The sequence below is a fragment of the Mus caroli genome, chromosome 1 (genome assembly GCF_900094665.2).
Source record: "Mus caroli chromosome 1, CAROLI_EIJ_v1.1, whole genome shotgun sequence".
NCBI classification, from domain to species: Eukaryota; Metazoa; Chordata; class Mammalia; order Rodentia; family Muridae; genus Mus; species Mus caroli.
The window spans coordinates 49,020,728-49,043,850 of record NC_034570.1 but is presented as its reverse complement, the minus strand read 5'-3'; the positions used below and the strand labels follow the sequence as shown (position 1 = coordinate 49,043,850).

Below are 23,123 nucleotides of genomic sequence, written 5' to 3'. Positions count from 1 at the left end.
CACTGTCACGAAACAGGCAATGTTTCCAAGTACACTGGCCTGGAGTACACTTGATGTCGAGGGAGCTTAAGTATCACTAACAGCTCCTCGGGTTGCTCTGAACATATACATGATCGGTATGCAGATCAAATGCTATAAACAGAACTTTTAAACACTTTTATCTCATTTTGGAAAAGTTAACNGTACAGATGGAATACTACTGAATTTTCTAAAATTAAATTAAATTAAAACTTAGGGATGAAAACAAAGCAAATATGATCTCTTTAGTACTTGTTAGGTGCTTGTGTGAAACACAAGCTCATTCTTCTATAGATTTGAAAGGACTGTGATCCAATGATTGTTTAGCAGCAATTTTACCAAACTGTAAATTCTTTTATTAACAGGCATTATAAACAGATAATACTAAACTTATTTAAAAACCATGAGTGCCACACCAGTGAATATACAGCTCATGAATAACTTAAAATGTATTTCCCATTTAAAAAGGCAACACATAGCATACAAAACCCTATACTAAACAAATAAGCTATAATATGGATACATGATTGATGTGTCTAAAATGATATATATACAGTACATCATTGTTAATTATGTGATCAGTACATTGTTCTACGTGATTCCTTCATGCTTCACTTTCCCCAGAAACTGAGTTCTGAACTTCCTCTTCTAAAATTGGTACAATCAGGTTATCCTTCGACATCAGATTATATTTCATCACAAATTTGGTAAACCGATGACATAAAAATGTTTCATTCTGTAGAAAGAAAGGAAAAAAAGTCATTTACTATCCAAAATCAATAGGCTAGATAGAAGTAATATCAAAACACTTTACTGCTATCTTGACAAGAATGTATTACGATAATTTTTGACATACCATACTGGTTAGCTTTCTGTTGACTTGACACAAGCTAGGGTCATCTTGGAAGAGGGTATCTCAATTGAGAAAATGCCCCACAAGATTGGGCTTTAGGCAAAGTCTGTTGGCATATATTCTTGAGTGATGTACAAAGTGCCATTCCTAGGCAGATGTTACTGGGATGTATAAGATAGCAGGTTGAGCCTTTAATCCCAGCACTCAATCAGGGGGATTTCTAAGAACTCGAGGCCCAATGTACTACTCAGCTATTAAAAACAATGACTTCATGGAATCCTTAGGTAAACGGATGGAACTAGAAAATATCATCCTGAGTGAGGTAACCCAGTCACAAAAGAACACACATGATATACACTCACTGATAAGTGGATATTAGCCCAAAAGCTCGGAATATCCAAGATATAATTCACAGACCACATGAAGCGCAAGAAGGAAGACCAAAGTGTGCAATGCTTTTGTCCTTCTTAGAAGGGGGAACAAAATACTCATGGGAGGAAATACTGAGACAAAGTGTGGAGCAGAGACTGAAGGAAAGGCCATCCAGAGAATGCCCTACATGGGGTTCCATCCCATATACAGTCATCAAACCCAGACACTATTGTGGATTCCAAGAAGTGCCTGCTGACAGGAGACTGATATAGCTGCCTCCTGAGGGGCTCTGCCAGTGCCTGACAAAAACAGAGGTGGATTCTCTCAGTCAACCATTGGACTGAGCAAAGGGTTCCCAATGAAGGAGCTACAGAAAGGACTGAAGGAGCTGAAGAGGTTTGTAATCCACAGAAAGAACAATAGCAACCAAGCAGCCCCCCGAGCTCCCAGGGACTAAACCACCAACCCAAGAGTACACACGGAGGGACCCATGGCTGCAGCCGCACATGTAGCAGAGGATGGCCTTGCTGGGCATCGGTGGGAGGAGAGGTCCTTAGTCCTGTGAAGTCTTGATGCCCCAGTGTAGGGGAATTCCAGAGCAGGGAGATGGGAGTGGGTGGGGAGCACCCTCATAGAAGTGGGGGGTGGGGGTGTGGGTGGGTAGGGAGTTTCTGGGGAAACTGGGAAACGGGATAATATTTGAAATGTAAATAAAGAAAATATCCAATAAAAAAAAAAAGAAAGAAAGAAATTCTTTAACAACTGAAAGAAAAAAAAAAAAAGATTTTTGAGGCCAACCTGGTCTACATACTGAGTTCCACGTTGGTCAAGGTTATATAATACCTTATCTCAAAAAAACAAAACAAAACAACAAAAAGAAATCAGGCTGAGGAAGCCAGGAGAAGCAAGATAAGCAGTAGTAGTCCTCCATGTCCTCTGCTCCATTTTCTGCCTCAAGTTACTGCCCTGACTTCCCCAGTAATGGCGTGTAACCTAAGAGTTGTAAGTAGCAATAAACCCTTTTCTCCCCAAGCTGTTTTTGGTCATGGTCTTTAGCACAGAAATATTAAGCAAGCTGAAACACATACTTACTTCATATTCATCAAATATCTGCCGGTGATGAAAATAGGCATGTGAAAATATTCTATAAATCCTACGGCACACTGATCCTAGTTTTGCTACAGATGATTCTTTTATGCTAACCCTAAGAAAAGAAGAGAAACCAAAAGATTCACAGGTTGGACAAAATGTTAGAAACATCCAATCCAATCTTCTCGATTCCCAAGTCTGTACTGGTTATACCCAAGGCAGAGCAGCTGGATAAAGGCTCCCTACAGTGCTGTAAGTGTAAGTACACATGTGTTAGTGTAAGCGACTTCCATCCATGTATCTAAACCACCCTAATCATATTTACTGTGGCAAAAGATGGGGCGGGCTGCAGAGAGAGGGAGAGAGGAAGAGGAAGAAAACAAAGAAAACAGAAGGGGGCCTGCTGGGAAGAGTTTTGAAAGGGGTGAGTGAGGTAAGAGGGCAACAGAGTGAACAGTATCAAAACACAGTGTATATGATAAATGCATGATATTCACGCATGTCATAACGATGCCACTATTATGTATAATATATGTTAATGTTTTGCTACAGGCAAAAATAAGGAAAAACAAGCAGTCTCCCTTAAGCAAGTCTGCTCCTTTGTTTTATCAGGGGAAGCAGATTCTACTGCTTGGTGAGAAGTGGCCTAGAGAAGGAGCAGCGTGGAACAGCGTGGAGCAGGAGGGATTATAGTGACTAAACTAGTCTATGAGTGGAGGGAGACAAGTTCTGATGTTTAACCACAACCTTAATTTCAAACTCAATCTGAACAAGTCAACTATATAGTTATAAAAAAATTATAACCAAAACCCTAACTTTAATTTTCAAACATCAATCTTTTAAATGAAACCCAAAAAAAGCTGAATCCCATGTTTAAAGATTTTGTTTACCTGCTGGGAAAATATTTATTGCTATTCAGAAGACATGCAGCACCATCCAGTGTGTGTCTTGTATAATCTATGGCAGGACACTAGAAAAGAGAAAATTGAATTCATTAACAAAAGGCCTCTCTTTTCTTAGGGAATATTTTCTAGTTTTCCTTACCACAGTAACCAAATGCTTGACAGAAGCAACATAAAGAAGGAAGGTTTCTTTTTAGAGGTTTTAATCCACCATGGTGGGAAGACTGTGGAGGGAGGAATCATCAACTCACAGCAGACAGGAAGCAGGTCGACAACAGGAAGGGGTGAGGTGAGAAAATGCCCGTCAGAGACCACCAATCTCCAGCATCCTGCTTCTAAATAAATTCAGCCTTCCCATTTTCTCCATCTCTCAACACTGTTCAAACTTTATATCTATCAGGGTATTAAACCATTTATTATGTCAGGGCTCTCATGATTCAATTATCTGTAAATGCTCTCTGATATACCTTATACTTTATTCATCTCCAAACCTGTTCTCAATCCAATCAAGAATACAATTAACCATGTCAGGTATCTTATTCTAAAGACACAAACGTACTCGAAGAAAAAGTGTCTTCTGTGCCGGGCATTGGGTGGTGGGGGAGGAGAAAGGGGATCTCTAGGGCTTGCTGGCTACCAGCCTAGCTCCAGGTTCAATGAAAGACGGGCCTCATGGGAGTATAGGGTTATGGACTTCTCTAGTCTCCACAGGTGCATGTACACACATGTACACAAAACTACACACACATCACACCCACAGATATTAAACAAATTCAGCAGTGTTAAGTATAATATCGTATAACTACACCCACTACATTCCACAATATTTCTGTTCATATATGGATATGGAATGTTCCCCAAGGGCTTATCTACTGAAGATGTGGGTCCCAGCTGGCCAGTCTCTCAGGAGTGGTAGAAACTTCGGGAGATGAGGCCGAGTTGGAGGAAGCAGGCCATGAGCAGTGTCTTTGAGGGCACTGGGCTCCTGACTCTTCATTCTCTTTCTTGGATGCCATGTAAGCAGACTTGCTTCCCTAAATGCTCCCATCTGAGATGTTTGGCCTCACTTCAGGCCCAAAGTAATGGTGCCAAATGAGCAGGTACTGGAAGCTCTCAATTCTCACCTCTTTTGGAGTTTTATGAGCTGCACAAAGAAAAATCCATTGTTCAGTTGCTGTCATCTGAGTACAGGTATCTGGATGGCATTCACTCTGTTAAAAATAAATTTATTTTTTTAATATGTAGAATGATAATGGAAAAATGGTCATTTGGGGTATAATATTTCTATATAAAATATAAAAAGGATAATAGGAAACACTGGAAAAATCTAAGCATACAAAATCATTTTTAAAAATGAGAACTTTGAATTATAGCTTTAACATAAAGAAAATACTACCTGAAGTTTGACAGCAAGTCCATTTAGTTCAAGGCAGAATTGCCTAAAAATGCAAAAAGCACATTTATTATCCAGGCTTTGTGTATTTTCTTCTTTTATTTTTTAAGGTGGCCAAGCTGGTTATTACCCTTTTATACAATAAAAATCTGTTTAATTTTTCTGGATAGTACTTAGAAATTTCACCAAGACTCTAGGAAAACATGTACTTTTTGACTGAGAATCTACTGTAATGCAGTTTTCAGAACTGTATACAGTTATGTTACAAAGGTGTTCACATTCACCGCGCATATGTGGTAAGACTTCGGATTATGATCAACTGAAGGATAGGAAGTTGTTGATATGTATGATTAAACATGAAAGATGTTTTAGTTATATAAAAATTATGTAGGTGTTTTCTATGTACAATTACACACACAAAAAAAGTCTAAGCCTTTTTTATAGATTAAACTTTCATACTTAACCAACCAGATATGGTAGTGCACGCCTTTAATCCCAGCACGCAGGAGGCAGAGGCAAGTGGATTTCTTGAGGCTAACCACACAGACAAATCCTGTCTTGAGACAAAAACAAAAACCTACAACAAACACTAAATCATGCCAGGTGAGGTGAGTGGTGACAGGACACAGATGTATCTCTGTGGGTTCAAGGCCAATCTGTTCTATATAATGAGTTCCCAAACAGCCAGGGTTACATAGAGAGATCCTGTCCCTAATCCACCCCCCTCCAAAAAAAGAAGTCAGGACTAATACACCAGGTGGGCATGGTGGCCCTTGTGAAATTCTTCTATTTTGGGTTGTGAGCCTAGCCTTTAACGGCTGAGCCGTCTCTCCAGCTCCCTTGTGAAATTCTAACAGTTAAAAGGTAGAGAAGGAGGATGCCCTGAGCAAGCTAGTTCAATGGTAGACTATGTCTTAACAAATAAGGGAGCGAGAAATCAAAGAAGAATCTCCATACCAACTTCAGGTCTCCACATGAATATGCACATCCAAACTCATACACACATAAACATACAAGCAGGCATGCGCATACACATGAACGCACACGCATGGTTCCTTGTACACATATCCATGAGGGAATACACACACACACCACCACCACCACCATCACCACCACATAAAATAACCAGAGAAGGAGCAGCAACTACAAAGTCTGGGCTGAGACCATGACTAGTAAGAAAGAGCACTAGTGAACCTAGTGTGTGTGCACAAGGTCCTAGGTTCACTTCCCAGCACATCAAAATATAAATAACAGAAGTTTCAAAAGCTATCCTACAATGTACAAAATTTAAGTTCTTCATTTCACTACTGTTTACATGCATAGATGAAAACATATCAGAATGTATGTAATACATACATCTTGAATGTATGAATGTAACTTCCTGACTTTTGTTAGAATTTCCAAGATATTCTTTTTTTCTAAAACTAAAAACTGTAAAGCTTATACAAAGTCTAAAATCCATTTACTACTCTTTTTTTTTTAAATTGGGTATTTATTTCATTTACATTTCCAATGCTATCCCAAAACTCCCCCACACGCTCCCCCACTCCCCTACCCACCCCATTTACTACTCTTAAAAATTGTTTTGAGAGAGTCTCAGATAGCCCTTAAACTAGATATGCAGCTGAGGATGACTTCAGCTCCTGCCTTCACTTCCCAAGTACTAAGATCAGCCAGGCCTGGTTCTCAACAGTTTTTAATATACTAAAAATAAAGGAAATTATAATGAATGTCAGACAATTTTAGGTAGACATTTGATGTAAGACAATCCTCTGTAATAAAAATAAATGTATTTTATAGTTGTCACACTATGAATGTGTCCACTCTAAAAACCCTACCTATGATATGTATTCCACTCTATCAAGGTAGAGTCACTAGAGTTTCTTCATCAAACAAAAGCACTCTGGTTCCCCCAAAAATGCAATATTAAAGCCTTATATTTAGAAGATAAAACAGGTTACCGAAAAGAAAAAAAAGAAAAAAAGACATATATGAAACTAATTAATTAAAATCACTATTTATTTAAGCGTACTTTTATGTATCGCTTTGTTTATCTGATATAGATTGCCACTATGTAGTACCTGCTGGCAGGTTGGCCTTAAACTCACAGAAATCTGGCTTTGTCATCATGCCCAGCCTACGTAAGTATATTTTAATGGAAGAAAACAAAAAGCAAAGGATACATTTTTATTTTTTTATAATTTTTACTTCCTTTCCTGGGTAATTCTATGCTTAAGACTATAAAAATAACACTGTGACAGAAAGATAAATCATACTAAAATGACACCATTTTTTTTTTCCGAGACAGGGTTTCTCTGTATAGCCCTGGCTGTCCTGAAACTCACTTTGTAGACCAGGCTGGCCTCGAACTCAGAAATCCGCCTGCTCTGCCTCCCAAGTGCTGGGGTTAAAGGTGTGCGCCACCACGCCCGGCAATGACACTATTTTTGATCACCTGTCACTGACCACTACTTCACATCAGCAAACTGTGTTTTATGTGGTTCTGAGTTGACTAAGAGGTAACAAAGATTGGCAATGATAAGCATAAGCTTATAGAGTCCAACTAGCTCATTTGGCAGTGCTGCAAATATAACCTGGCAAAAGCACAAAACTGACAGCTTTAAGTCAATCTACTACAGAGCTAACACAATGAAAAGACAATCCAGAGCTAAAATCCACACACCCTACCATGATTACGAGCCTTTCAAAGGGGCACCTTTTCCTAATCACAGAGGTTCAATAAGAGCTATTAGGAGATTTGGATCGTTATAACTCAGTTGGAATTAACAATAATCATTCGAATGCTTGTAATTCTAATTCTAGCACTCAGGAGGCTGAAGTAGGAGATCCGTGCCAGCTGTGACACCACTTGTCTTCAATCCTAGCACTTGTAGGAGATGGAGATAAGTTGATCAAGTGGACGGATCAAGGCCTGGGCTACTACATGAGAACTTGCCTCAAAATAGCCAAAAGACACAAAGAAAACCTGTTCTGCTTTATACAAAGTTTACTTGAGTCATAATTTTCATTAGAAGGTACTTATTATTAGTGTATTAATACTAGAACTGTTAGCACTATCCTGAGATTTCCTAAAGACCTACCTTAAATGTTCATACTTCCATACACCTTCATCTTGGCCTTCAGGTGGTTCAAGAATTTTGTCAATATTGGAGCAGTCTGCCCTTATGTTCTGTTGAATGTACTATAAAGAAAGAAGTTCTTATGGTTAATTAAATTATACTGGATGTTAAATTTCATGCTAAGTATGTTTAATATTTTTTGGTTTTTGAGACTGTGTAGCTCTGGAGGTTCTGGAATTTGCTATGTGAAAGGAACCATGGAGTTGGCTTTACTTAGCTGCCTTGACAGGCATATGTCATAGGTTTTTCAGGTTAGGTCCTGGGGCACAATGTGCCTTGCAGTTCCTGAGAGACCAATGCACTCCCTCAGGTAGTAAAGTGCTCAGTCACTCTGTATGTTCCCTTAGAAGTTATAGCAGCATAGAAGCTTGACAGGACAGTTGGTCTTTAGACATTAATCATTTTTACCCTGTAAAGTCTGCAAACATCATTGTATCCTGACAACTACAAATGTAAAGATCCTGGCAATTGCCACCATATTCTCTTTCTAATAAAGGTATAAAAAGTCTGACTACTCCAAATAAAATTGCCACAGCTTAAGTCTTGCTGTGGACTCTCTAACCAGCCTCATTCCTCATGGCCATATTAGGTGACCAAGGCTGGCATTCAATTCAGAGATCAGTCTGCCTCTGCCTCCCAAGTGCTGGGATCAAAGGCGTGCACTACCAAGGCTAGACTGAACATCAACTCTTCGCCTTCTTAGTAATGAAATTACAGACATGTGCTAATACACTAGATTTGAGTTCCAATGTAAACCCCTTGCATTGTGAGGACTTGTGAGGGAATGGGTTCTCACTATGCCGCCCAGCCTGGCCTAGCACTCAAGTCATCACTGCACCTCAGCCTCCCATGAGATGCTAATATGGGCACATGATGCCTAGAATTTTTTCAGATTTTTTTCCAGCTCATCCTAATGGTATTAAGTTGTAATGCTCTTAAGTATATGCAACTAATCTGAACCCTCTCAAATCCCACACAATAATTCTTTCCAAATCTCCCCTCCTTCAACATATACTCATGTTTAAATCTAAAACTCATTTTTAAAATTACCTTTTACTTTTTGATATTATAATAAAATTACATTATTTCCCCCGTTCCTTTTCTCCTTCCAAACCCTCCCATACCCCCCCTTGCTCTCTTTCAATTTCATGGCTTTTTTCATTGTTACATACATTTATGTATACTCATATATGTTCTTAAATACATACATACAACCTGTTCAGTATGTTCATAGCTCATTTTTATTGTACTCTACATTATTACACTTTTCAGTCCTGTGGTTTAACAAATAAATGTGGCGAGCCCACAGTGTATTGGTATCCTTTCTCAACCATTATGTACACATTTTACATCTCAGTCCTGCATCCAGCTTTCATAGTCTCATATTTCAAACATTTTTATTACTATTATTTAATTATCTGTATGCTAACCTGTGGTTAATGATCTTTTGGTATTACTATTTTAAGTAATGAATTATTATGCTCATATAAGATAGCAAATAAAATTCACAAATATTATATGTTCTGAATATTTAACTGATCAGCCATTTTCTTATTTCTTTCTCCTCAGGCCCCTATAACAATATTGGAAATGGGCCAATTAATATTGGTCTCTGACTATTCAAGTAAAAGAGAAGTCATTGTCCATCCCAAAGACAACTATACAAAGAATCAACAAAACCCAGAGCTGGTTCTTTGATGAGTCCTTAGCCAAACTAACTAGAGGGCACAGAGACAATATCCAAATTAACAAAATCAGAAATGAAAAGGGAGACATAGCAACAGAAACTGAGGAAATTCAAAAAAATCATCAGATCAAAAGCCTATAATCAACAAAAATGGAAAATCTGAATGAAATGGATGAATTTCTAAACAGATACCAGGTACCAAAGTTAAATCAGGATCAGATAAACCATCTGTACTGACTAGTTTTGTGTCAACTTGACACAGCTGGATTTATCACAGAGAAAGGAGCTTCAGTTGAGGAAATGCCTCCATGATATCCAGCTAATAGGCATTTTCTCAATTAGTGATCAAGAGGGAAAGGCCCCTTGTGGGTGGGACCATCTCTGGGCTGATGGTCTTGGGTTCTATAAAAGAGCAGGCTGAGCAAGCCAGGAAAAGCAAGCCAGTAAAGAACATCCCTCCATGGCCTCTGTATCAGCTCCTGCTTCCTGACCTGCTTGAGTTCCAGTTCAGACTTCCTTCAGTGATGAACAGCAATGTGGAAATGTAAGCTGAATAAGCCCTTTCCTCCCCAACTGCTTCCTGGTCATGATGTTTGTGCAGGAATAGAAACCCTGACAAAGACACCATCTAAATAGTCCCATAACCCCTAAGGAAATAGAAGCAGTCATTAAAAGTCTCCGAACTAAAAAAAGCCCAGGTCCTGATGGTTTTAGTGCAGAATTCTATCAGACTTTCAAAGAAGACCTAATACCAATACTTCTCAATATATTCCACAAAAACAAAAATAGAAGGAACACTACCAAATCCATTCTATGAAGCCACAGATTCGCTGATACCTAACCACACAAAGAGCCAACAAAGAGAACTTCAGCCCAATTTCCCTTATGAACATCAATGCAAAAATACTCAATAAAATTCTCGCTAACCGAATCCAAGAACACATCAAAACAATCATTCACCATGACCAAATAGGCTTCATCCCAAAGATGCAGAAATGGTTCAATATACGGAAATCCATAAATGTAATTCACTATATAAAACTCAAGGAAAAAAAAAACCACATGATCATTTTATTAGATGCTGAAAGAGCATTTGACAAAATCCAACACCCATTGATGATAAGTCATGGAAAGATCAGGAATTCAAGGCCCATACCTAAACATAGTAAAAAGCAATATACAGCAAAGCAGTAGCCAACATCAAACTAAGTGGAGAGAAACTTGAAGCAATCCCACTAAAATCAGGGACTAGACAAGGCTGCCCACTCACCCCTCTACGTATTCAATATTGTACTCAAAGTCCTAACCAGAGCAATTAGACAACAAAAGGAGATCAAAGGAATACAAACTGGGGAGGAAGAATTCAAAATATCGTTTTGCAGATGATATGATAGTATACATAACCAAAAAATTCTACCAGAGAACTCCTACAGCTAATAAAAAATTTCAGCAAAGTGGCTGGATATAAAATTTAACTCTAACAAATTGGTGGCCTTCCTCTACTTAAAGGATAAATGGGCTGAGAAAGGAATTAGGAAAACGATACCCTTCACAATAGTCACAAATAATATTAAATATCTTGGTGTGACTTTAACCAGGCAAAGATATATTCTTAATTAGTTATTGATAGGTGATGGCCTAGCGCATTGTATGTGATGCCTGCACTGGGCAGGTGGTTCTGGGTTCTATAAGAAAGCAAGCAAGCTGAGCAAGCCATGAGGAGTGAGACATCAGCTCCTGCCTCCAGGTTCCTGCCCTGATTAAGTTCCTTCAATGATGATGTACTACAGATGTGGAAGCAGAGGAAGGCAGATCTCTGCGAATCTGAGGCCAGCTAATGCTACGTAGTGAGGTCATGCCCATTAAAAAGCAACAGGCAAAACATCATTCTTTTTGTTATATTTAAACCCTGACCTTTTAATCATAATGACCTAATACTATTTTCTAAGACAGTTTTTAGAAATAATTTGGGGCCATGCGATACAAGTATTACATATAACTGCACACAAAATTATTTTATGGTTTCCAATTTCAGAGAAGATGGGATGAACATATCATCTTTACCTGTGAATGAAAAGCATAACCTGGACTGACTGCACCTGGCTCTGCTATCTAATGTAGTGAGAATTTTGGTTTCTTTAAAAACCCAGTTACAGTATATGAACATGCTTTTGTTTAAACCCCCGTGTGGGTAAGAGGCTGCTTCTCAGTAGGTGATTCCAATTTGCCCTGTGCACTAGGAGGGGCATGATCTTTGCCAGCTGCAGATAGTTAAATTCTAGGGATCCTGGGGAGGGTATAAATGCCAGAGCCCTAAGAGGAGTTAGAGGTGTTCAGAAGAATAAGACAAAGGAGGAGGTGGCTGCTGTTCCCCTCTGCTGCTCTTGGTTGCTGCTGTTGTGGTTTAACCAAAAGAAGTTGGGGATATCCTGACAATGAAGGCTGGACTGACCCCAAGAAATTCAACACCCCTAATCAGCAAAACCTATAGAGGTTTTTGCCCCCTTTCCCCTCTAACCTTCCTCTCCTACCTAGTGTTAGGGGGTTAGAAGGGATTAGGGTGGAATAAGGGGTGGAAGAGAAGTAGAGGTATAAGAATATATAATAAAATAGAAAAAAAAATAAGCACCAAAAATCTGAGGTCTCAGAAACATAAAGAACAGAAGGAACAGATGTCACTGAACTGGCTGTGTTTGCTTATTAACCCCTTCCCCAAAACTGACAAAGATTGAAACTCAAAAGTGAATACTAGGATGCTGAAATAGGTCTGTAACAGTGGTTCCTAACCTACAACAGGGTCACAGACACTTTGGGGGTTGTACAGCACTTTCCAGTTTTGGCTCAGGAGTGAAAAAAGCACATCTTAGATGTGAGGCTGAGTTCTCTTCAGGTTTAAGTAGAAACAGTATCTCTAAGAACCTGAGGGTAAGAGCTCATGACTGCCATCTAACTCCTTCTTTGAGGCACAAAGCATTAGGGTCATCCAATCTCAAACAAAAACCTCCATCCAGAACCCCTGAGTATGGGTATTACACACCTTTGATCCCAGCACTCAGGAGGCAGAGGCAGAGGCAGGTGGATCTCTGTGAGTTTGAGGACAGCATGGTTTACAGAGCAAGTTCCAGGACAGTCAGGGCTACACAGAGAAACCCTGTCTCAAGAAAAAAATAAATAAAACAAGACGTCCAGAACTGTGCCTTGAGACAGGTTATTTGTCTAAACTCTATAGTATTTCATTGTAGCAATGCTGACTAATAGAAAGACTAAAGGAAAAAAGACCAACAGAAATCAACTAGCCACTTCTTTCTCATCAAAAACCATGGAAGAGAGACAGAAAGATGGCTCAGGCACATGACAACTTGAGTTTGATCCCTGAGATCAGCCAGTTGCAAGGAAAGAACCAATCGTCTTCAAGCTATCCTCTGTCCTCTATATGTGTACCCACATATCTCCCCCTAATAAGTGTAATTTTTAAAAATGAAAGAAGTACTAAATGAACTGCCAACCAGAATTCTCTATATTCCAAAATACCCTTAATAAATGAAGATAAAGATATTTTCAAATTAAAGAAAACTAAAGGCAGAGACCACAGTGGTTGCTAGTATTGCAAGGTTCTGGACACTAGCACCAAAAAGAAAACAAGCAAGCAAAAGAAAAGAGAATTCCTAGACAACAAACCATGCTAAAACAAAAACTGCTAAAAAGTTCTTCAAGGAAAGAAAAATAAAAGGAAATGTAAACATTAGAAGTAACAGAAATTACAAGGCAGGGTGGTGCAAATCTTTAATCCCAGAACTTGGAAGGCACAGACAGACGAGCTCTATGAGTCTGAGGCCAGCCTAGTTTCCACAGCAAGCTCCAGTGAGACCATGTCTCAGTAAGATAAAATAACAGTAACTCTCAAGGTGGGTATGATGCCTCATGCCCCTAACTCCAGCTCTTGGGAGGTCAAAATTAGACTGTCATGACTTCAAAGCCAGACCAGGCTAGAGAGTGAAACTGTCTCCTCAAGCCAAAATAAAAGAAACATTGTGTCAGTGAGAGGGCTCATCAAGAAAAGGTGCTCACTTTACAAGTGGAATACCCGGAGGTCAATCTCTGAAACCAACATAAAGGTAGAAAGAGGAGAACTATGTCCTCTGACCTCCATACAAGCACCATGTCCAACATGTACCTTCATACACAGGATAACATATACAGACAGTAAATAATGAAGTTTGTCAAAAAAAAAAAAAAAAGGAAACATTAGGCTACAAATACATAGTTCAATGGTAGAGAAATTGCCTAGTACTTAAGAAGTGCTTAAATTCACTCTTTAGTCCTACCAAAGAAAATATCACTGTCTGACTGGGTTTCAATGAATGTCTACAAATATGTAAGGGGATAAGAAGTAAAATCAGTGAGGAAAGGGGCCCATGTAAGGGTAGTAATAACTAATAATAAAACACTTGATTCTACATAGGTAGACTAAGACTTTAGTAATCTATGCTATCACCAAACAAAGCGCGCGCGCGCGCGCACACACACACACACACACACACACACACAGAGGCATACTCAAAATTACAATTAAAACAATGCTAAAGCCGGGCATGGTGGCACATGCCTTTAATCCCAGCACTCAGGAGGCAGAGGCAAGCAGATTTCTGAGTTCAAGGCCAGCCTGGTCTACAGAGTGAGTTCTAGGACAGCCAGGGCTACAAAGAGAAACCATGTCTTGAAAAAACAAAAACAATGCTAAAAGGGTCAAATAACTTGTCAAAGGGAGAAAAAGTGACTTACAAGAAGAAAAAGACAAATGGAACAAACCGAGGGCTAGGAGTATTAGCTAGTTGATAAGCTACCTGCCTAGCATGAAGCCGTGGCCCAAGTTCAAAACCTAGCACCACATAAACCAGATAAAGTGTTGCATACCTCTAATGCCAACACTAGGAAAGTGGAGGACTGGGAGGATTGGGAAATTGGTCATCCTTGGCTATTACTTCAAGTTTGAGGGTAGCTGGCAAATCATCTCAAAATAAGGACTCCCCGTCCCCCACTACCATCCTACTGGAGAGTAGGCACAGTGGTTAAGGGCACTTGCTGCTCTTGTAGAGGACTGGGTTCAGTTCCCAGTACCCACATGGTAGCTGACAAGAGCTTGTAACTCCATTTCTGGGGCTCCAATGTCCTCTTTTGACCTCTACAGTCTCCTACACCATGCACCTGGTACACAGTCATACACACAGGCACTGAGACACTACACACAAAATAAATTACAAATTTTAAAAGTCAGAGAACTGAAAACAAGCAATAAAAGTTAACCTAAGTCTAAACATATCTGCAAATAACTGTATTAATTTTAAATAATATAGTATAGAAATTAATAGACAAAGACTAATAAAATGAAAAAAATAAAACCCACAGTTCTCTGTTGGTTACAGGAAATTTACTTCAAATGTGATGCTCTAAGAAGGTGAGCTGTCACTCTGGAAATAGCTCAGTGGTAGAGTACTTGCTTAGCATGTGTGAGGCCCTGGGTTTCCTTCCCAGCACAATGAACTCCTCACCCTCCTAAAAAACAACAAAAACCTTACTTAACCTATACCTGATCTAATCTACTTCATACCAATTTCTCTGGGGTTTGCTGTTGTTTTGGCTTTTGTTATGAGTTTTATGGCTTTACAGACATCTTTCTCCTACAGTCCTAGGGAATCAGACTTAGCCCCTCAAGCACACTACACCAGTGCTCTACCACTGAGCACTGCATCCTGCCCCTGTATATCCTAGTTTCTGCCATTCTTTTTTTTTATTATTAACTAAGAACTTTATATGTTTTGATTTTATTTACCCCAACTCTTCCCCTTAATTCTTCCCAGTTCCACCCCACTTCCCTATACCCTCAACTTCATGTCCTCTTTTTAATTTAATAATCCATCAACTTCAATTTGTGCTGTCCATATCCTTGTGGGTGTGGGACTATCCACTGTGTCATGGAGACCTACCAGGAACAATAAATATCCTTAAAGAGAACTAACTCTTCTTCCCTAGAAGCTATCAACCATCAGGAACACTTAAGTTAGCTCCCCACTCGAAGCCAGAATATTGACTGGCTTCATCTTGTGGCCAGCAACCACAATTAACCCCTTAATTTGAACGTTAACAATTAGCCATGAATATTTTTTTTTCACCAAACTCCTGATTCTATTCAATTTGAAAGAACCACCATATAGAAAGTGATTCTCAACAAGAATGTCTAGAAATCTCCCAAGGTGTACTGAAACAAAATATGCTACGGAAGCCCTCCTTGGGAGCCAATGTACAGGAAGGAGTCAGGAGATAGTAGCGATGAGCTAAAGGAAAACATGTCTGTTTTCACATAGAGGGTATCATATGAACTACAATTATAAAAAGATACAGATCTCAAAAATATGTTATCAAAGGTATAGCATTTTATTTCTATTTAGTTATCCTAATTTGTCATTCAATTACTTTTAATTCCTTATATATTCAAATTTCATAACATACTTAATAAAATGAGCTTTGAATGCATTGTTAAATGGCCATTCCATTAACCCAGTGGAATCTGGTTTGTGCCCCTCATACACAACATGGGAATATGCAACTATGCCAAAGATATAAAATGTTTGTTATGAGAGTTATAAAAGAAAATTTTATTACCTGCTGAACAGCAAGTGTACTGTCCATTTCATCAAATGATTCATCAGGCCAATTATAGAAATCCTATAAAAGTAAACTCATGGTTAAAGCACATACAAAGTAATATGAAAGATACAGTAATGCTGCTATAAACATCAAATCTTAATAAACAACCAAACTTCACACCAGAGTAGAAGAAATGCCTTTACAATGGGATTAAATAATCTTCTTAAATGGACATCAATGAACTATACATTGTAATTTTTTTGTAACCACAATCCCTCAAATACATTTCTCATTAATCTTTCCTGGACTGTTTAACTGGAAAGAAAAGTTCATCACTTTTTGTTTACAATTGTTAGATAATACTCATAAAAGTTGCACTTTTATGAGTGCATAAAATAAAAAAATCTCCAAACACACACAAATCAGAGTTTTAAAGAGCTAGCTAGCAATATTGGTGAGCAATTTATAACTTTGTAATACTATTTTAAACAAATAGTATAAATTACTATTCCAGTTACAAATAGAATTTTAAATTTCTAAATAGAAATATGACCCCATCAAAAAATATTTATGTAGGGGCTGTGATGGCTCAGTGGTTAAAATCAATGGCTGCTCTTCCAGAACTAGGTTCTGTTCCCAGCACCCATATGGCAGCTCATCACTGTCTGTAACTACAGACCCAGGGGACCCAGTGCCCTCTTTTGGCCTCTGTGAGCACTACACGTACATGGTGCAGACACACATGCAGGTAACTGCTCAAACACAACTGTAATTAAAATCTGTAAATGTTTTTATTCAGAGCTGCTTAAGATGGACTGGCAGGCATGTGAAAAGCCCTGGATTTAATCCCCAGCATGAAGGATGTTATCCAAATGAATTTCCCTTTCTCTTTCAAGACAGGGTTTCTCTGTATAGCCCTAGCTGGCCTGGAACTGTCTCCTGAGTGCTGCTGCAGTTATGCACTACCACTGCCCAGCTCCATTGTTTTAAAAAAGGGGATATTTTTGTGGCACACCTTGCATTGGTTTTGAATCCCTATTTGATTTTTCAGCAAGACTTATATATCTCACACCTTCCTTTTTGTTTGTTTGGTTGGTTGGTTTGTTTGTTTTTCAGGACTGGACACTGACCTGGGTCTTATATATGTTAGGGAAAAGATCTACTGTTGAGCTCTATTTCCAACCTGTTTTATACTTTTCATTTTCATTAAATTTTACAGACTGGCCTTGAACTTGCAATCTTCCTACCTCAGACTCCTACATAGCTGGGATTACAGGCCTGTGTCCAGGCATGCATGGCTCCTATGTATCTTTAAAAAGCAGCACAAATCCTGGCATAGACCTGGTCTTCTCTAAGCTAAAATGAGCTCAGGAAAGGGGAAGATTATTAAACCAATGACCTATAAACCTTTACTAACCAACAAAAGTTAATTGAGGTTGGGGAAAAAAAACTTCTAAGAATGCAGTGTATAACACCTCATTGATTAAAGTTTAAGAAAATGAAAAGTAGCCGGGTAGCTCATGTCTATAATCCCAGAAGAGAGTAGGAGAATCACTGTTCAAGGCCAGCCTGAGCTACAAAGTGAATTCCAGGCTAGGCAGGGCTACAGTGTGAAACCCTGTTTCAATTCCCTTCCCACAAGAAGAAAGAAGAAAGGAGAAAGGAGACAGAAGACAGAAGACAAAAGAAGAAGAGGAGGAGGAGGAGGAAGAGGAGGAGGAAGAAGGGAAGATTAGCTCAGTGGTTAAGCTGCATTTTCAGAGGACCCAGGTAAGATTCCTATCACCCACAATGTAGCTCACAATTGGCTGAAATTCCAATTCCTGGGCATCTGATGCCCTCTTCTAGCCTGCTCAGGCCTATGCAGGTATGTGGTTCACAGGCAAAACACTCATACATAGAAAATACTTAGTTTTTTAAAAATTAAGGATGGGCTGTGTCGTGGTGGTGGTGGTACATGCCTTTAATTCCAGTACTCAGGAGGTAGAGGCAGGTGATCCAGAAAAGCCAAGGCTACAGAAATCCTGTCTCAAAAAACCAAACCAAACCAACAAACAAAAAGATTAAGAAAGAAGCATATTCCTGGATATAATACATATATTAAGCCATGTGTGGTAGTGCAATCCTCTAATGCCCATACAAGAGGCTAAGACAAAAAAGACAGCCTCAAGTTAGAAACCAGCTTGATCTACAAATCAAGTATCAGGCCAACCAGAGCTAGAAAGCAAGACCCAATCTCAAAAACAACAACAACAACAACAACAACAGATAAATAATTCCAGCACTTGGGAGGTGGAGGATAATCCCTTCATTTGGAATCTAAGGTAGGATTATCAAGAGGTCAAGGCTTACAGAAACTATACAGTGGGTACGAGGACAATCAGGCTTATATGTAAGACTCTACCTCAAAACAAAGTCAATAGTGTTGGCCCACAAAGGAAGGAGGAAGAGGAATTCAAGGTTATCCTTGGCTATACAATATGCTTCAGGTCAGCCTGTACTACATGAGACCCTTTATAAATAAACAAATGAGCAAATATGCATAGTGTAGAAGATATATACACACAGGTATAGGTAGATATGTAAGGAAGCTGTGACAAGGGAGCCAAGAATCCAAGGCCAATCCAGACACCACAGAAAGTTTTACACCGGCCCAAGATAAAAATCAAAAGTGTCTCAAAGAAAAAAAGAAAAAGGAAAAGTTAACACATTATTAAATGTTTTGCCACATAACTATGACATTCCTTAGACACTTAGGAAAAAAGTAAAATCCAGCCTAATGCTCTCACTCACCAGGTGGTGATGACACATGCCTATAATCACAGCCCCAGGGAGGCAGATACAGGTGGCTCTGTGAGTTCCAGGCCACATTTATAAACAAAGAGACAAACAAATGTGCTCATTTAATTCAGTCAATAGATGCTAAAAAACCATCCAAATAGTGTCTATGTTCTGGTCTCACTTTTAAATGTTCTACAGCACATGCCTGACTCTAGCACTCAGGAAAGGCAGCAGGATAAGAAGCCATTCTCAGTCCCTTACCTCTCTGTTCCAGGCCAGCCAGCCTGGGATACAGGAGACAATTCCCTCCCCACCCCCCACAGCAGGAAGCCATGCCACATACTACTCATATGTAACATGGTAACACCGTATACAGCATTTTGGAACAGGCCTATTTCAGTGAAGAAAAGTTATGTGATTAACAGGAAAGGCTGGTTAAAAAGCAGCTTTTTCCTTTAATCCTGTTCTTTTCTATTACATTTTATTTAACCTTGTCATAAGTGGGAAAATGAAAAAGTCTGCACATGACTTACTCATAGCAACGCAGCAGAGGGACATGCTGCAGTGTTTAGTCCGAACAATTTTTCAAAGTTAAAAATTTTTCATCTAAGGATGTAGCTGAGCCATGAATGCATGCTTAAGTTGTGCACTCTTAATTTACCACAGGAAAAGTCCTGGATTTAATCCTAAGAATTTTTTTTAAAGGAAGCCATCACTTAAAAATTAGAAAAAATGTTGCCTATGCACAATAATAGTTATCTGAAAACAAGAACCCTTAGAAAGAAGAGTTGTTAAATAGTAGAAAGTATACATAGTATACAAATTTCCAACCCAATCAAGGCAAACTGACAGCTCATGACTCAATGGTTTTCAAAGCAATTCTCTAGGGCTAGAGATGTAGCTCAATTGATAGGTGTCATTCCCCAACACTGTATAAGTCCTGAATGGTGGTATGTATTGTAATTCTAGCCCCCAGAGTTTCTGCAAACAGGAGGACCTAAGAGTCCAAGGTCACCTTCAACTATATAGTATAATTCGAGGGTAGCCTGACTTTGAGAACCTTCAAAATCCATAATAAATAGCGATTCTCTAAATTGGATGTGTGTGTACGCGGAGGCAGGTGGATCTCAAGAGTTCGAGGCCAACCTAGTCTACAGAGCTACTTCCAGGAAAGTCAAGGCTACACAGGGAAACCCTTGAGAGAGAGAGAAGAGAAAGAAGAGAGAAAGACAAAAGAAAGAAAAGAAAAACAGTAACTCTGTAAAACTCAGTAGCATTAAGTATTTTGATTTCCACTTGACCCTAAAAATTACATTTTAACAGAAAAAGTTTACTCAGTACACGGTAAGAGGCAGCAGGCTGGGCAGCAACAAGAACACAGCCTGCTAAAAATACATTTTAAACATATCTCTTCTGATTTTAGAACATCTACTCAACGACTCAACCCATTTCCAAAGGCCGATTAATCCTATCAAGTTTGACTGTCAACTTGGTGGGGGGGGGGTTGTTTGTTTGTTTGTTTGGTCTTTTCCGTTCTGTTCTGTTCTTTTTTTACTGTGAAGCATCCCAGGTTTGCACCAGTTTACTCCCCATAGTGCCCTACTATTATTTTGATGTATATAATCAGTTCATTCCGACTATTGTCCACGCGCATTAGCATGAATATACGCAAGGAATGACACGTAACAAGTCACAACCTGGTGCCGAAAACTTGCTGGACCAGGGAAGCCGAAGGGAGTGGTGGCAAAGACAAACAACAGGAGGATAACGCAAACTAGTGCCACCTGCATCCGGCTAGACCAACTGGATGGAGCCGACCGGCAGGTACGTCACCGGCCAAGCTTGCTCCCGGTGAGGTGGGCAGTGTTTACAGCCCTCGACGCCGGCGGTCCCGACGCGGGGACAGCCCCCTGGTCCCCAGCTGGCCCACCCCACACCCGGGCGCCGTCAGCTGCCACTCACAGCAGGCAGCGCAGCAGCAGCCGCTGGTGACAAGCGTCAGCCCCGGGCCTCGGCGAACACAGCGGGGTCCTGCGTCTAGCAGGCCTCCAGGGCGGCCGGCGCCGGCTCGGCTGCCTCCCGGGCCGCGGCTCCGGAAGCGCAGGCCAGCCACCGCGGCCACGGCCCCCACCCGCTCGCCCTGGCCTCTCCTAGACGGAGTCCCGCCAGCAGGAGAGCCCCGGCTCGGCCCCGCCAACTCTTTGACAGGAAAGCCGTAGGGACGATACCTGCGCCTTGGTGCCTGGCCTGTTCCTCCTCAGCACTGCCGTCCCCTCCGCCATGACCATAGTGCCAGAGTCTGGGCGGCTGGCGTCGGTACCCGGATGTGGGGGCCGGCAGCTTGCGCGGGGGGCGGGGCACGGCGGGGCTCAGCGCTGCGGCGGCGGGGAGGGGCGGCAACCTGCGGAACAGCCGCCGCCCGCGCTGGGCACGATGGGAAGAGTGCCGAGCCGGCGGCTCGGGGGGAGGGAGGAGCACAGAAGGAACAGCTGGCGGAGCTCAGCCGAGGCCGAAAAGAAAGATGCGACCGGAAGCTGGGGTAGAGAGCCGCTTCCAAGGTCTGTGGTGCGGGTGACCCAAGCCTGCGTCACTTGTGGGTGTTTGTCCTTCGGCTGTCTATAGACTGGAAGGGCAGTTTGCACAATAGTGACCATCTCAGAAATGCGAAATGAGAACATAATTCTCCACCCCACATAATCTGGTAAATTTTTATAGAATCTTCATGGATTTACCCAATCTGGAATCAGATTGGCTGTGTCGGTTAAAGGGAAGACAGGAGGTACTGATAAATCTTGCTTCTAGGATCCTCTCACTGAAAAGCCAAGGACTCTTTCAATGACAAGTTGGTTTCCGTAGATAAAAGACTCAATGCTAAATTAAAAAAAAAAAAATGCCCATCATGAGATAGAAAGCGCACATCTGTTATTGTGTGTTAGAGTTAAAATAAGCTCACATTTTTGCAAGTCGGAAGCAGGAGGAAATGAATAGTACTTGATGGCTTTTATGAATTCTGTATCTTAACAAAATTCCAAGTTTCTCGTGTTTTTAAGTGTGATGTTTTTTGTTTGTTTTCTTTTGTTGTTGTTTTGGTTTTGTGTGTGTGTGTTTTTTTTTTTTTTTTTTTTTTTTTTTTGGAGACAGCGTCTCTCTCCCTGACGTTCCTTGAATTTAAGAGATTTGTTTTGAGTGCTGGGACCAACAGAGTACACGGCATGCCCGGCCAGGCTTAGGGGTTCATGTGTAATCCAACCCAGGGAGTTCCAGGTGACCCCACACCTTTTTCTGAATCCCTTGGGCGCATACAGGTAAAAAGCTTACACACATTAAATAAATAAGCAAGTAAGCAAGCAAAACAGTTAAAAGAATTGTTTAGAATTCAAAGCCAGCATGGGCTACATAGTTCCAGGCCAGGCAGGGCTACAGAGCAAGACTTAAATCGTCTCTCAATCTTTCCCAAAATAAGAAAAAAAAACAACATTTTTACCAGAATCTTTTTTTTTTTCCAAACAAGAGAAGTTTGTTTTGGTTTACAGTACCATGGGACACCTGGTGAGGAAGTTGTGGACACTGGGTAGGTGCTCTTTATAACTTCAAGAGCATGGGGTTCAGAAACAGAGGTCTTGAGCTGGAGGCAGAAGCTGGTATCTGCATCAAGACCCGCCCAAAGTGAGCCACTTCTCAAAGCTGGGCCATGGTTAGAATTACACAACCTCCAAATCGAATCTCAAGCTGAACACCAAGTGTTCCAACATAAGAGCTGCTGGGCAGAGTGGCGCCTTTAATCCCAGCACTCAGGAGGCAGATACAGGCTGATCTCTGTGAGTTCAAGGCCAGCCAGGAGTATGTAGTGACACCTTATCCTTAAACAACAACAATAGTAAAAATGAACGGAGGAATTGCCTTATTCAGATTGGCTTATGGGTATGCCTAGGGAGCCCTGTCAGCGCAGGATGTCCTGACCACAAGATGTACCCTGATACCACCAAGTTCCTGCTTCCCCGTGTAGTTGGCAAAAGAAAAATTTCTGCTGCCCCATCCCTCCTGCTGAGAAGTACTTCCTCCTTTGCTTGTGCATTTAAGCCTTGAGCCTTGCTAAATACAGTGAGACCTTGATGCTAATCAGACTGCTTCCGTGATGTGTCCTTCATTGCACTTGGTTCTCGTCTCTCCCTTCCCCCCATTTGGTTCTTAGGAGAAGGTCCCCTCGAGACCCTCGAATAACTGGACCTGCTGGATGGGTCAA

At 40.5% G+C, this 23,123-nt stretch overlaps 1 protein-coding gene across 2 annotated transcripts in view; it reads right to left on the bottom strand.

Annotated features, from left to right (window-relative positions):
* Window positions 1-351: 351 nt before the first annotated feature.
* Window positions 352-23,123, bottom strand: part of LOC110302827 (MOB-like protein phocein) — a 52,282-nt gene continuing 29,510 nt past the window's right edge. Inside the window, exons 1-8 of one of the 2 annotated variants that reach the window (XM_021173581.2) lie at window positions 21,109-21,212; window positions 16,115-16,177; window positions 7,729-7,829; window positions 4,631-4,673; window positions 4,359-4,445; window positions 3,223-3,302; window positions 2,336-2,447; window positions 352-754 (exon numbers count right to left, since the gene is read on the bottom strand). In XM_021173581.2, the coding sequence (XP_021029240.1) occupies window positions 623-754; window positions 2,336-2,447; window positions 3,223-3,302; window positions 4,359-4,445; window positions 4,631-4,673; window positions 7,729-7,829; window positions 16,115-16,177; window positions 21,109-21,168 (678 nt within the window). In that variant the 5' untranslated portion in view covers window positions 21,169-21,212 and the 3' untranslated portion in view covers window positions 352-622. Of the gene's footprint in view, window positions 755-2,335; window positions 2,448-3,222; window positions 3,303-4,358; window positions 4,446-4,630; window positions 4,674-7,728; window positions 7,830-16,114; window positions 16,178-21,108; window positions 21,213-23,123 lie in introns of those variants that run through there. The other variant, XM_021173595.2, reaches the window with a different exon arrangement.